Raw genomic sequence first — 15550 nt, 5'->3', positions numbered from 1 at the left:
GCTTTTTAAGCGTTTTTAAGCTATTTTAGTGAAAATTTGTCGGTTCTGCCCCCTTCGCTGGACTTCAATGGGTCTAGTCCATTGCAGGGGAGTGTCCTTCAAGGTTTATGACCATTGGGAACCAGCTCAGCCCTGTATGGAGCTCAGAATAAGCTTAAAAATAAGGCTCCAGTACAGCGCTGTAAGCTTACAGTGTAAAGCCCAGGCGGCTCTGGAGGCCTAAAAACCGGTTTTCTGGCAAAAGTACTGTTCCTAGCTGGTTCTAAATCCTCTAAATCGCTTCAGCACCATGGAAATATGCTAATTAGAGCCTTTGGAAGTAGCTCACTGGCTTGCAAGATCGCGTTTTTACGTTTTTTTGCTTAAAAAATATAATCTTTCCTGTAAAATTTCCTAATTATTATCACCATTATAATTGAACAATAAAAATACAGTTCCAAGGTTTTGAAATGAGCTGAATAGTAAAAATGGCTATGATTCATGATATGATGTGTCACTTCACTAGTTTCAGTCAACATTTCTTACGCTATTGCTGATTTTGAAAAATAGGAATTTTTTCCTTCCGTGACGGTGTCCTTCCGTGACACTGACCTTTCTCAGTTGCAAAGGCCTGTAGCCATTGAAATTAATTTTTTTACTCAGTTCTTTTTTCAATGACAAGCAGATAGACATAAGTTTCTTCTGGTGGTATTTTGGTTTTAAAATTATCTTTAAATTCACAGGAATCTGAATCAGCATACTTTTGTCTTTTTTAATGTCTTTGCTGCGTCCCTTCCGTGACAAAACCTTCAAAGTTCAATTATTCAACGAGGAAAAACTTTTATGAAATTTATTTTGGTTTGGAAGTAGTAGTACTATGAAGGCTTTAATTCAGGACTAATACTATTTTCATTAAGTTTACCATATTTCAAAAATAGACCAAAAAAGGCTCTGATTTCCTTCCGTGACAGAAACGGGACTTTTCAATTTGGCCCAACATGTAATACAAACCAAGCCATGTTGTAACCCACATGCCATTGTAACCCACAAAACTTTACCTGTGAAAAACTCATAAAATAATACCTAGTTACCCACATCCTTTTAATAATTATATCATTGGAAAGATTAACAATCAGGCTCTCTTTCTAAAGTCATTTAAAAAAATGTAACCCACATTCACAAAAAATTATAAAGAAGAATGTGAATCAAATAAGAAAGTCAAAAAAATGTCACAAAACCCCTCTTAATTTTTGAAACTGTTTGGCTTTCAGTTTGTTCATTAAAATGATGTGATCTACTTTATCGAAAGCTTTACTGTTGTTTATTGTACAAAGAACTTTGCATAAGTTTCAATGAAACGCACACTAACTAAGTAAGTAAGTAAGAATCCCCTGGGGGTATTAGGGTTGTGAGCTGACGGGGGTGTGAGAAACTTTTGAGAAAGTGTCATTTAAGGTAATTTTTATTTTTCTAAAATAAAAGATTGGTCTGTCTCAGGAAAAATTGAACATAATACATTTATCTAGTAATATATTTATTTTAAAGAGTATAACAAAAAAATATGTAAATTTTTAACAAAAGACTCTTGAAAAAATTAATTTACAATGAACACTGATGATGACAATATTTTTGGGGAAGATGAATCAACTCAATTGATTACAACTTCTGGCAAGCAAAAAGAAGCAGAAGAATACGAGAAAATTATTGATTCTGTTGGTTTTGGTTATTTTCAATGGAAACTCCTCTTCATATGTGGATGGGCGCTTGCTTCTGACTCAACAGAAGTACAAGTGAGTTTCAATTGATTGAACTGGGGTTTGTTGACACATTTCTCTTTCTGCTTGCTTAGCATTTTATTACCGTCGTTGTCAAAGCAGAAGGAAAATCTCAAAATGAGTCTCTTAATATATTACGAATCTTTCTGTAAGATGAACCTTTGACAATGAAATTGGCCCATTCAACTTATAGAGGAGAGGTTCATCCACATGGCCCAAAGTCGAATCTCGCTGTGTGTCAAAGGTTTATCTTATAGAAGAATTCTCACTTTCCAAAGATACTTATTTCGAGATTTACCCTTTTGTCTTGACAACGACTTTTACATATTGATCAGGTTATGTTTTTACTTAAAGATTGCACTACTTCAATTAATTATTCATAGTTTCCGCATCCTAAATTTAGTGGGGTTTGCCGCTGTAGGGTCTAAAATATGTTCTTCAATACACAGATTGGGAATTAGATTTTTGCGTAGCTTTTTGCTTTGATTCCATGTAGTAATTTGCACGAAAAATTCAATTATAGTGGGGTCGTTTAGCATAATTTACGGGAAAACAATAAGATCTAGCTGAAACTTTCTCCAGACCTTCTCTATAGGATGGTTATGCCTCAGGAAAAATTCCCCTAAAATCCCACTGGTGGAACATCCCTTCTTTGGGACATTTCTTTTTTCCCCAGGCAAAACCCTAAGGGCGAAATTTTTTGAAAATTTCAAACTCATTTTCAGACATTATCAAGTATACCATTCGAAAGCTCTCGAAAAACTATATAGAAGACTTTTAAACGGGTATAGCCGATTTCATTACCTAACTCAAGATAATTCACGCAGAAGATGCTATTTATGGTCAATTTTGACCAAAGTGTGGCGAAAAGTGGAACTTGCGCATGAAATATCTCGAGTTAGGTAAGGAAATCAGCTATACCCCTTTAAAAGTCTTCTATATAGTTTTTCGAGAGCTTTCGAATGGTATACATGATATTGTCTGGAAATAAGTTTGAAATTTTCAAAAAATTTCGCCCTTAGGATTTTGATTGGGGAAAATAGAAATGTCCCAAAAAAGGGATGTTCCACCAGTGGGATTTTAGGGGAATTTTTCCTGAGGTATAAGCATCCTATAGAGAAGGTCTGGAGAAAGTTTCAGCTAGATCTTATTTTTTTCCTACAAACAGCCTGTATTTTTGTAACACGACCACACTATTAAACAAAACAGAAGGTGGTTGTTCCACACATTTTCCCTTTTTGGCATATTGTTCGGATCGCTATAACAGCCAAAAACAGGCATTTACGCTTTTCGCTTGCTTTGTTTACTTGATATTTAGCGTAGTTTAATTCAAAACCAGTGTATTGAATTTTCCTGCCAAACCTTAGTCTTGAGTGCTTTGTTTCTAGAGGGCTAGAAACTATAGATTGATTAATTGAAATAAACATGTCCAACAAACAAAAAAGTATTAACCAATATCATTTTATGCTCTCCCGTTCAGGCCAGATATCATTACTCAGTGCCAGATAAATATATATTTTTAAGTCTGCAGCAGTACCATAAATTTACAGTTTTGTGTTTTCACTCTATTGTTTTGTTTGAAAATCTTGATGAAGGCTTTCTTTGCTTCTTCAACTTGGTTGTTCTGAAGAAAATAAAATGATTGTAAACATAGTATATCATTTTAATAACCAACAGGTACCTTCAAGTTCTCAAACTTTGAAATATTTAAGGCATCTAAGTCAAAAGATACAGTTAACAACATAGGAAACTGTCTATAATGAGTAATAATCAATCTTTTCACATATAAAACATTGCTCATTTAATTTTAGTTCCCCCTAATCTTATGTTATCATTATGATCATCACTTTTCTCTTTTGCAGGTTGTTTCATTTGTGATACCAGCAGCATGTGATTTGGGGATGACATCTAGTGAAAAAGGATGGCTAAATGGGATCATTTTTGTGGGTATGATGATCGGAGGTTATGTTTTTGGTGGAGCTGCTGATATCAAGGTAAATGAGGAATGCAAAAGATTTAGTACTCATTTGTGCCAACCTGAATTCAAAAAATTCAGTTGATATAGCTTTCAAACTTCTGACTCAGAGTGGGAGGACTCCTTTGAACACCGCAATGATTTCTCCTGTACGAAAGATTTCCTCCAAAATCTCACACTTTCTTCATTTTCTGCATTCTCTAAAATTATTTAGTTTTTGCCGATTTCTGATAAAAGATTCAAGAAGGGTGAAAATGGGTTTACCCATTAATATTTCAGTGAATTCCCTTATCAAGAGATTGGACTAAAAATAACTATTCCCCTTAACATTTTTGTGAGGGAAAGTGGTCTGCTATCTGGGCTCAAACTTTCCACAGTACTGGACTATTTTTGAAATGTTAAATTTCTATGCTAAGTTTGTTCGAGAAATGACGTGAGTTATCATTTTTAATGGCAATTAATGACACCATTTTTTGTCTTATTATTACTTGTAACCAGGGCAGAAGGTATGTGTTACTATGGTCAATGACAATAAATGGATTGTTTGGTCTTGCATCATCTTTTGCACCAACCTTTGGATGGTTTTTATTGCTAAGAATGCTGAGTGGAATAGGGTCAGTATTATTAGTTTTTTGTGATTATGTTGGGAGTACTAAATTAGGTCAAAGCCAAGTAAATTATTAGGCGATGTCTTTTATTGATATGAGCCCTCCCCATTGGGGAATGGGTCCTACTCCTTACGATGTAGGAATTCCTCCTTTTTTAAGTAGGAAATCGTAGCCTATCCAGACACCGCTGGTTCTGTGTACGTTAGACACTCGAACTACGCAAGAGAGTATATAGCTCGCCGCAGGCATAGAATGGGCATGAGTGATACTACGCAGCACGATGACTGTCTGGCATATCACCCACACTCTTGTATCAGAGTAGTGGTACCCATTTCCCCTCACATGTAATGGGTTCATCCGGGCACAGGTGTGTTCATTTGCCAAGTGAACTGTTGTACTAAAGTGGGAATGGAACTCGGACCTCGGATATTTTACACACAAAGGTCCTTTTTAAGAGGTGATTTTATTTTAATTTGCTGAGATGCAATATATCGTTTAATATTTTATGGTCAGTATTTTATAGTAAAGAAATTTGTTGCGCTTTTTTTCATTTTGTCAATGTCAGTGGAGATCCATGAGAAAGATTGTCCTCTGCAAAATTAATTTATTAAAAAAATATTGGTGTTCCTTAAATCCAAAGTCATTAGTATACCTCTGTAATGTCTAAAATAAAAAGCTTTGAGAATTCGGAAAAAATTACATATAGTTATTATTATTTTTGCTCTAAACTTATCGAAATACTAACTTTCGATTTCCGTCTGTTTAGCAATAATTTTTACTTCATCTACTACTCCTTACCTTAGTGTTGGTGCTGCCATGCCAGTTCTATTCTCCTACTTTGTTGAATTCATGCGAAAGGAGACACGTGGTCGTATGATCACTCTATTTGCATCCTTCTGGATGGTCGGTAATATAATTACATCAGCCATTGCATGGCTGCTCATCCCCAAGGTCCATATTGGTGGACAACTTGGCAGTATTTATTATGGTAGTTGGAGGATATTTGTTGCAGTTGGTTCATTCCCAAGTCTCTCATCAGCTGTCCTTTTCTTCTTTTTACCAGAAAGTCCAAAGTTCATGATGCAAGTATGTAAACAATTTGTTGATTAGATATCATCTTTGGAGGCCCGGAAAACTCGAGTTACAAAAACTCGAGTTACAAAAACCCGAGTTACAAAAACCCGAGTTACAAAAACCCGAGTTACGACAAATGTGACGTCGTAAGTCTCAAATTATGACGTCATAAGGAGACTTCTTAACTTGAAAAAGTTAATTTCTGTCGTTATGTAACTCGAATTATTATTAGTTTGACTCGGGTTTTCTGGGCCTCTCTTCTTTGTGTTAGTCTTTTTTGGTTTCGTCGTTTAGTAAATCCAAAAAACTTAAAGCCATTGACCTTTTACATAGTTATAATGTATGTTGATTCAGCAGATTGAAATAAATAGAATCTTTTGTAATGAATAAAGAAAAATGTGGAGCAAGATTTTTTTCTTCCTTTTATTTACAAATTTGAAAGGACTCTTTTGTTAAAATTTTGCTGACATCAGTTTCAGACGAGTCGGGTGAATATATTATTTTATTTATTTTATAGCAATATATTTCGCAGGTCTATTGACCTCTATAAAACAGAACTTTTGATTTTACATTTTATAAAGTTAAAAAGTTATTAAAGGTTTTATTTTCACATAAGTGTTCCCGTTTCATATCAGACACATATTTCACATCAGGACAGTGTCTTCGGTTATATTATGCTGATTATAAGCAAAAAAATGTTTTTCTTTTCCTCTTTTTAACCAAGCTTGCTCCACATCCGTATCAGTTCAATATGAAAAGCTTGTAAATTAGAATTGATAAGTAAGCAAACGATATCACTCTTATTTAAAAACAAAACCTTTAAAGTTCTTTGGCTTATTGTGATAGAATAGAATTTGATATCTGGAATCTGTTTTGATTATTATTGCTCATTTATAGAGAGTTTGTAACTGGTATCTTTTGAGTTAGATGTCTTAAGTATTTCAAATCTTGAGAGCTCAAAGGCACCTGTTCTTATTATAATGATATACTATGTAATCATTTTGTTTTTTAGAACAACCAAGTTGAAAGAGCAAAGAAAGCATTTATCAAAATTTTCAAACAAAACAATGGAAAACACTCTTCGGTGCCTGCATGTGTACGTCTTTTTTAGTTTTTTAATGCTTTTCAGGTGTTATGCCCCCGCAGGAGCGCAGCGACGAGGAGGCACTCGTAGCTTCACGCATAGATATTGGACTGGAATCTCGATTTTTTGCGTTTTTGTGCATCGTAATCGGCTTTCCGCCCAATTAAGTGTTCCGCAAAAATATGGTGGTAAATTATACAGTCGTTAATTATATGGTTGATTACATTTAGCTTAGATTTGTAAAGGACGAGCGGGGCGATAAATCCGTAAAGCCCGCTTTTTTGTAATCGCCCTGATGTAAACAAAAATTTATATTGGTTGAAAGAAAAGTATCGTACGATATTTTGATTGGTTAACAAAATATCGTACGAAATTTTTAAGCCAATCAAAATAAGAGTGTCAGTCGAATGTTTTTTTATAGTTTCGAATGTTTTTTTAAGTTTCGAGAAGAATAGCGATTGAGTGTTCTTCAATTCTTTTTTTGACCATATAATTGAAGCGGAATAACATGGTATTCTCAGGTGATTTTGGATATTAATAACCCCTCGTTTCATTGAAAACCTCGGGGTTATTAATCCCAAATCACCCTCTAAACCATGTTATTACTAGTACAAATGTTATGCATATTTTGATATTACCTTATATGCTATTACCATTATTACGTATTACATTTTATTAGTTTTGATTTAGCATTGAAAGCTGAAGCGAGTGTTATTTTAAATGCAAATAAACCAGCTGCGCTGGAAGCTCCGGCTTAAGAGATTAAAAGATGAGCTTGTTGAGTTAGTTGTGTTAGAACGTTGCCTAAAAACTGCTAATCAGAACAGATCAGAAAGCAAAGTAATAATTCTATTGCAGAGCGAGTATGAGAAATAATCTTAACGAATATATAAACCAGCTGGAAGTTTAGCTCTTCTAAGTGATTACACATGCACTTTCTTGCCTAAAGAACCAACCCACCCCCCCCCCCACCCACTCATCCTCGACTAAAAAGCTCAAAATTGGAGCTAAATGAGATAAACATTTAGAAGTCAATATTTCCAAGTTCTTGATTTGATTGTCCAGATAAAATTTCGGGGAGAAAAATAGCCTAAATTAGAGGCCATGGGCTTTTAGCTAAGCATTATTTTTTCTGTTGGGATAATACTTGGGGGAGAGTAGGATAAACCAAATAAAATGGTACAATAGTGTGTATGTAATAACTTAGTGGTATATTTTTATATGTATATTTAAAAACCTGTTTCGGGTTTGAAAAATCTTCAAAAGGAACGGTCGCCCCAGCCAATGAAATTACGACAAAGTCCAAAAAATATCATTTTCAGTTATAACACTGTGAAACTTTCTCCGATCTTGTTTAAATTTACACAGGAATTGTGTTTTAGTATCCTTTACTGAATTCTCATAGTGATATGTTTGTGAAAAATCTGTGCCAAGTTTGAAAAATCAAAAGGAATGGTTGCCAGCCGCGATGAAATTACGACAAAGTCCAAAAACGATCATTTTCAGCCATAATACTGTGAAAATTTCTTCGATCTTGTTCAAATTTACACAGGAATTGTGTTTTAGTATCCTTTACTGAATTCTCATAGTGATATGTTTGTGAAAAATCTGTGCCAAGTTTGAAAAATCAAAAGGAATGGTTGCCAGCCGCGATGAAATTACGACAAAGTCCAAAAACGATCATTTTCAGCCATAATACTGTGAAAATTTCTCCAATCTTGTTCAAATTTACACAGGAATTGTGTTTTAGTATCCGTTATTGAATTCTCATAGTGATATGTTTGTAAAATATTTGTGTCGGGTTTGAAAAATCAAAAGGAATGGTTGCCAGCCGCGATGAAATTACGACAAAGTCCAAAAACGATCATTTTCAGCCATAATACTGTGAAAATTTCTCCAATCTTGTTCAAATTTACACAGGAATTGTGTTTTAGTATGCCGTTTATGAATTCTCATAGTGATATGTTTGTAAAATATTTGTGTCGGGTTTGAAAAATCAAAAGGAACGGTCGCCAGCCGCAATGAAATTACGACAAAGTCCAAAAACGATCATTTTCAGCCATAATACTGTGAAATTTTTTCCAACCTTGTTCAAATTTACACAGAAATTGTGTTTTAGTATCCTTTATTGAGTTCTCATAGTGATATGTTTGTAAAATATCTTTGTCGGGTTTGAAAAATCAAAAGGAACGGTCACCCAGTCAAAAAAAGATGAATACAAAACAGGATCATTTTCAGCCATACACGAAACACCACAAAAACTGCTCAGACCGTTTTCGAATTTGCACTGTAATGTTGTAATTTTAGTATTCTCTTTCGAATTCCAATGGATGTGTGTTTGAAAGTTTCATTCCATTGTCAAGTTACAGAGTTTTATGGTTTTGTGTGTCCATAAAATATCTAGAGAAGTTAGCCATATGCAAGATTTAATCACTCGAGCAGCTGACGATTCATGGCCAAAATTTCTCCAAAGTCTTTCCAAATTGTTATAGACCAGTATGCATCAAACTTCTCATAAATCATGTCCAAAGCATTATGAAAAATGATGAAAATGATCACTATCTTTCACTGAGATTTGCAGCTAAGCCCACTTTCGGCAGCCATCTTTTTCTAAATACTTTCGCAATATTATCGAAATCCAGATAATCCGTTTTTATTAAATTGGAATAGATCATCGGATTAGATAAATAAAAAAAAATGTCTTGACCGTCGTTGTCGGAAGAGAGAATTAAAGGCCCCTAGGCCGGAGCAATTATAGAAAAAGTATAGTAATTACACCATCACACGAATTACAATATTACTTGTTCAAATCAAAACAAACAAAATGTCAGACTGGTTATGATGATGAGCTGAATTCATTGACTGGAAAAAGTGTTTTGTATGTCAAATTTTGTTTCTTGTCTTTGAAACTGAATACTAAATACTGTAATTTGGTCAGAAGTTCATTTCAGCAATGAGTTCAATTCTTTTTCTGGAATCTTTAAAGAAATTTGCTCAAGTTTTCAAATATACATTTGGTGTTTTTGTTCAAACTGTAATTTATCTTTGTCTGTTATTATATTAATAACTAGCTTTATTGTTTATAGAGCTTCTTGAGCTTTAAAGACCATCATATGGTCGTAACTCGAGAAAATCCTTCTTAACTTGGTAAAACAGAATAACGGCAAAGTACAAAAAAGTTGAATGTACGCATAAGTAAAGTGGTTGAATGTGTTGTTCAGTGTGGTAAATGTATTTTAAAAACCTGAAAAAAGTTTGTTTACATTCGTTTAACTTTACATGCGCACGTTCAACTTTTTCGTGGAGTTGTGATAGCCTAAATAAATTACGCTCCAGGGTTTGGTGAAATAGCTTTAATTCTGGCTTTCCAAGTTAGGAGGGACCTTCCCAAAGGCATTTAACGGTGGTTAGACTAGGCAAACAGACAGTCATACAGAAACACCATAAAGTGAGAGTATATATAGCTAAAAACTCAAAAAGTCTACTTTCCTGAAGGCTCGTCTCTTCATTGTCTGCGCTGCGATCATATCTTAATGGCTTCAATCCTTTCAGCTTGGAGAAAAGATTGCATCATGAAAAAGTACTATGCACTTGAAAGAATTTAGGTGCATTTCAACTTTTCGACTGTACGTTTGAACGGACCACAATGACATTCCTTCATTTTTCTTAATTAGGTCAATTAGGTCTCCCCCCGTTTATTAAAATTTCGAAAATTTTCCAACCCCTCCGTTTAATCGAACCCCTCCCCCCGTTTATTTGGCACCTAAGAGTACAGTTTCATTTTCAATCACTTTTTTAGATTCTTGGTATTGAGACCCCAGATGGCAATGAGTATAACAAGAAGCGTGAAATATCGATATCTGACCCAGACATGTGCACATTCTGCCAATGTCTCTGTGAGAGTCTAAAAACCTTACAAAAGGTAAGCGTGATGTAGAATAAACTCTCACAGTATGATTCTTAACCGCTGTGTAACGAGATTCTCTATAGTATAACATGAAATCATTCAACGTATCTCCTAACATTTGCTGACACAGCATCTTTTTCCATACTCTGTGGAGCAGCGCAAGCACAAATTTTGAGAAATTTTTGTTTATTCTGTTTTTGTCAACATATCGTAAAATAGCATATCTTAAGGAAGTTGAAAGTGGTAAGGTAAAGCTGCGATGGAACTCCAAAATGATAATTCTGGTAAATCTCAACATATTGCAAGAAACCAATTTTTTACATGTTTGTTTTTATAGGTTTTGCACTCAACATACGATTTGTTTTGTAAACCGTACACGTCCATTTCAATCATTCTTCTCTTCATATGGATCACATTGTCTTTCGGGTTGGTATCTTGCAATACAGTGCGAAAATGGCTCAAACCACTTTAACTTGGATATCTTGCCTAAATCGAATAGTAGCTTACCTTATTACACGAATATTACTAGGCAAGTGTTCAACGGTCTTAAAATTAACACGCTAAAAATTAACATGAATTTTATTAGCTTTTTCAGGGAGACCACGGCTGGTTTTACCTAAGGGGGGTTTTATTAACACGCAATTTTTCAATTCGTGTTAATAAAATGACTAGTAATATTAGTGTAATAAAGTAGTTCCTTCGGCTAACAGTCTCTCCTATCATAAACCAGTTTCCATAACTCAAACAAATCTGCGTTCGCCTTGTTTGTTCGTGGTGTTTGAATTATGGAGACCCCGCTGTATTACCCTTTTGCATCATGTAGATAATAAATTTTCTGCTTCTTAAGTTCAAACTTGAGGTCGGGTATTCAGGGATACACGTTTTTTTCATAAAAAACTAAATAAAAACATATAAGGCTTCGATGGCTAAAATGCTAAGAACAAGTAAAGTAAAGAACATTTTAAGGCTTTGCACCCTTAAGGGAAGAAATTTTCGCGAGAAGAAATTTTTGCGGAAGAAATTTTCGCGGAATTTAATTTCGCGAATTTGGGCATAATTCGCGAAATTAAATTCCGCGAAACACACCAAAATGGTTAAACCGCGAAATTAAATTCCGCGAAACACAAATATTCTCACAATTAAAAAAATTAAATTAAATAAAATTAAATTCCGCGAAACACATCAAAATGGTTAAACCGCGAAATTAAATTCCGCGAAACACAAATATTCTCACAATTAAAAAAATCACCCCTAAAATTGGTCTTTTTAGGGCAAAATAGGGCTTTTCGTAGACAAATAATTCCCTCAACCGCGAAATTAAATTCCGTGAAACTTTTGAAATCGGCTCATTCGCGAAATTAAATTCCGCGAAATTTGCCATTTTGAAACTCTGATTCGCGAAATTAAATTCCGCGAAAATTTCTTCTCGCGAAAATTTCTTCCCTTAAGGTAATATTTAATTTATTTAATTTCTTAAGAAATTAAACAAAATGGTGAAAATAAGAACTTTTTTAGAACAAAATTCAAAAGTTAAGAACATCTTCAAAAATTTTGGACGTTTAATAAAAAAACGTGTAAAACAAGTGCAAGGCTTACGTTAGTACCAATGATAAAAGTTAAAATGTTTCATTTCATGATTTTCAATGTCATGGGATCGCTTTGGATTTTTTTAATTATAGCCAAGGAATGTTTAAAACAAATGCAAACGTCATTGATCAAAAATTCAATGATTAAATATGATGCAGGACTTACAATTTAAAACTGTGTTAAAATCCAATCTTCTTTTCTTTTGCTCTATCTTAGATATTACGGTCTATGGATGTGGTTCCCAGAAATCTTTAAAAGGATAAAAGAAGGAAGGGGAGGGTGTGGCGGCGCCACCCATCATAATATGGGCGCGAATTTCACCACCTTTGATAATCGAACTTGTGTTGAAAAAGTTGAAGCAGAAACTGAAATTTATTTTCAATCCTTTCTCATTGCATTATCGAATTTACCTGGTAATATTATCTGTTATTTATTGATTGATCGGATTGGCCGACGAAACCTTTTGGGTACGTACTTTTTCTTTTCATAATTTTTTCCTTCATTCTATCTTCATTTTATCTATTGAAATAAATTTCTCTGAATTGCAGAGACATTCGAACTATCAATAATATCTAGTGATACTTTAATTGGGGATTTCAATTGAAATGAAAAAATTTCAATTTTAAAATGTAGTCAAAAATCAAAAAAGTCTGCGTCGGGTAGAGCCCACAAAATGCTCCTCAGATCCTTTGATAATAAACATTTTCAAATGAAATTTGCTATCCTCGAGAGTGGCTGCTCAAAAGTTGTTATGACTAGGAAGAGATTTTAAAAAGGCTTCAGATAAGTACTCCACACTCCCTCCAAATTGAAATCTCTAAAGATTCCTAGAGAATTACAATGTATCTTTTGCTATTCATTTTACAGCTGGTACAATGGTGTTATCGGCAGTCTGTGTATTTTTCTTCTGGTTTGTGGACACTAAAATCAAGATGTTGATCATGTCATGTTTCTTCTCTGCACTCTCTGTTTGTGGTTGGAATGCCCTGGATCCCTTAGCTCTGGAAAATTATCCCACTCATTTAAGGTAGGTAGACTGAAGTTTGACTGCGTTCGTTAAACTTTCGCAATTCGTTTGATATTATAACTGTGCCTGTGTTGCTTTTGAATGGAGGATGGAATGAGTTTTTCCAGAAATAGTCCGTGCCCAGGGGGGGCACGTTGTTGTTGTCTTGTTGAGAATATCAAGTGGATATACAGGGGGGCTAAAATCTACAAGGGAGCGGATATCCAGAGTGGATCTTTACTAATAAAGTAGGATATCCAGGGGTATCGATACTTCGATACAATATCCTCAACAGTGGGGGTAAAAAATTTTTCTGGAAAAGCCTAATGGAATAGAATTTATAGTAGCACTGACTACAGTAGTAACACAATATAAAGATATTTGCAATAATCTAGAACTCTTATTCTTAAGTTAATCTTTCCATTCAGTTCGTGCGATCGACAGTCGTTTTCGCCTGTTTTCTTTGAGCTTCACGGAAAAATGGGTTCCAAAGGGAACCCCTAGTTTGCGGCACTGACATCTCAACCATGATTTTTTGAGCTGGCGATCTTCAATCAACTCGTTTAAAATATTTTTTAGATCATCAGCATTTGGACTTCAAGCATCAGTTGGTCGTGTTGCTGCCATCCTTGGTAATGTAGTCTTTGGTGAACTGGTGGACCTGCATTGTTCCATACCTCTACTGTTGGTGGCTGGTATGTTAGCTCTTGGTGGATTGTCCTCCTTAAAGCTACCGAAAACTGAAGATACTGCATTAACTTGATGAGTTTTTCTTTTAGAACTAGAAACCAGCACATGCGATGTTTTTTGAAGCTTTGTCCATTGATTTTTTTCTGTGATAAACCTATGCAGTTTTATGGGTTTATTTTTACGTCCAAGGCAACTCGAAAGGGATGTATTTATACATGGTCTATTTAAGTTGAGAGTAAACTCAGTCTGTTATTTTTGCATCGAAAGAATTCAGCTCTACCGATGTATGATAACTAGCATTACTGCCATTCGATTTTACAACACTACTATAAATTTTTTAGGAGAATGTGTTGAGGGCTAGTCCCGTACAGCGACTTTTTAAAATCAATATTGCTTACAAAAATTATTCGTATTTTCACATTCAAGGATTTTAAAAATATTTTTCAATAATTATAATATTCTTCATTATATTGAATGAATTTTTTAATGACCTTTTTCTGATACTTGTTTTTAAAGAATGTTTTCTTATTTATATTATTTTGTTTTAATTAACAATAATTGAATCTCCGTGGCATCTTATCGAAAGACACGCAACCATACTCTCGGGTACCTAATAGCCTTCCTCCCCGCTAATTAATTTTTCGAAAATGTTGCATCCAGGACATTCTTATTCCAACCCCCCTCCCGCTTATTAATTTTTGGGAAAATGTTTTTGAAAGTTCCCTTTTTTGTGCTAATTCTGCTGTACTAGCCTTCTTTTCAAAAATTTTCCATCCAGGGCATTTTTAATCCAACCCCCCCCCGGCTATTAGGTACCCGAGAGTAAACTACCAATCAAATCCGGAACTGTGTAGAATCTAATTTGTGTAGAACCTGACTGACTGAAGACGACGGTAAACAAGTACTTTACCGTCCTTGATTTTGTGGATCAAAATTTTTCCAAATCGCTTCAGTCACTACTATTCTCAATAGTGCAAATACATAAGCTCGTTAATGCACATAGAAATCAGAAATACCTTTCTCGTATATTACGCCTTGAGAGTGTTTTCTAACCTGACCGCAATGAAAACATTGCAGTTAAAGTACAATAACAAACATCCTGAAACCTTTATGGTTAGGATTCAATTCTCCTTGTCATCGGTAAGGAAACTCGTCAAAAATCTGATTTAAGGGCTCTGACCATAGTTAAAAAAAATTTTCATTACGATTTTAAAATTTTCAGATTCAGGAATGATTGGCCTAACAGAAAATATATAACATGCTATAGTTTCGTTGGTTACATCAGGCAGAAATCTATATTTTGTACATGACAAATATGAAAAATTCACTATGGTCAGAGCCCTTAAAGATAATTTCAAATTTCCTGACTTGCTAACCATGCATTTTGGACCGGTATCTTTATTATAGATTTTAGAAAATTATTCATTAATTTGATTTCACATTATCATACAATTTTTTCATATATTTAAAATATTATCGAAAACAAATTTTTTATATTTTATTGTTAATGACTATTATTGAACGTGGGGACGAAAAAAAAAACACAAATATATAAAATACCTGAAGTTTTCATTAGAGCTAGAAGTGCTCTTTGCTCCATTTTATAGAATACGCTCATTTGGGATTTTCGTTAAAAGAGAGAAAAAAATCGAACTTTTAGTATTCGAATCTTGCTATAATTTGAACTCTCTTTCAGTTCCTGTCAAGGGGAAACTCTCGTGAAATACTTTCTATAATTCGAATCTCTCTGTAATTCGAATAAATTAGACTCCCCGTTCAAATTCGAATTCGAATTAGCGAGGGTTAACTGTAGTATGATTCTGAATATTTTTCGACATTTGATTTTCATTTAAGTCTTAAATAAC

At 34.3% G+C, this 15550-nt stretch overlaps 1 protein-coding gene across 1 annotated transcript; it reads left to right on the top strand.

Annotated features, from left to right (window-relative positions):
* The first annotated feature begins 1534 nt into the window (after window positions 1–1534).
* Window positions 1535–14132, top strand: LOC136811795 (synaptic vesicle glycoprotein 2C-like). Its single transcript, XM_067068423.1, has 10 exons — window positions 1535–1769; window positions 3617–3748; window positions 4228–4343; window positions 5141–5423; window positions 6424–6507; window positions 10295–10417; window positions 10740–10828; window positions 12206–12456; window positions 12857–13016; window positions 13575–14132. Exons 1-10 carry the CDS (start codon window positions 1584–1586, stop codon window positions 13756–13758), a joined length of 1608 nt encoding a protein of 535 aa, XP_066924524.1. The 5' UTR covers window positions 1535–1583; the 3' UTR covers window positions 13759–14132.
* The last annotated feature ends 1418 nt before the right edge of the window (window positions 14133–15550 follow it).

This window comes from Clytia hemisphaerica, unplaced genomic scaffold (genome assembly GCF_902728285.1).
Source record: "Clytia hemisphaerica strain Z4C2 unplaced genomic scaffold, Clytia hemisphaerica genome assembly, whole genome shotgun sequence".
NCBI classification, from domain to species: domain Eukaryota; kingdom Metazoa; phylum Cnidaria; class Hydrozoa; order Leptothecata; family Clytiidae; genus Clytia; species Clytia hemisphaerica.
Note: the sequence above shows the minus strand (reverse complement) of the source record. Positions and strands in the feature narration are given on the sequence as shown.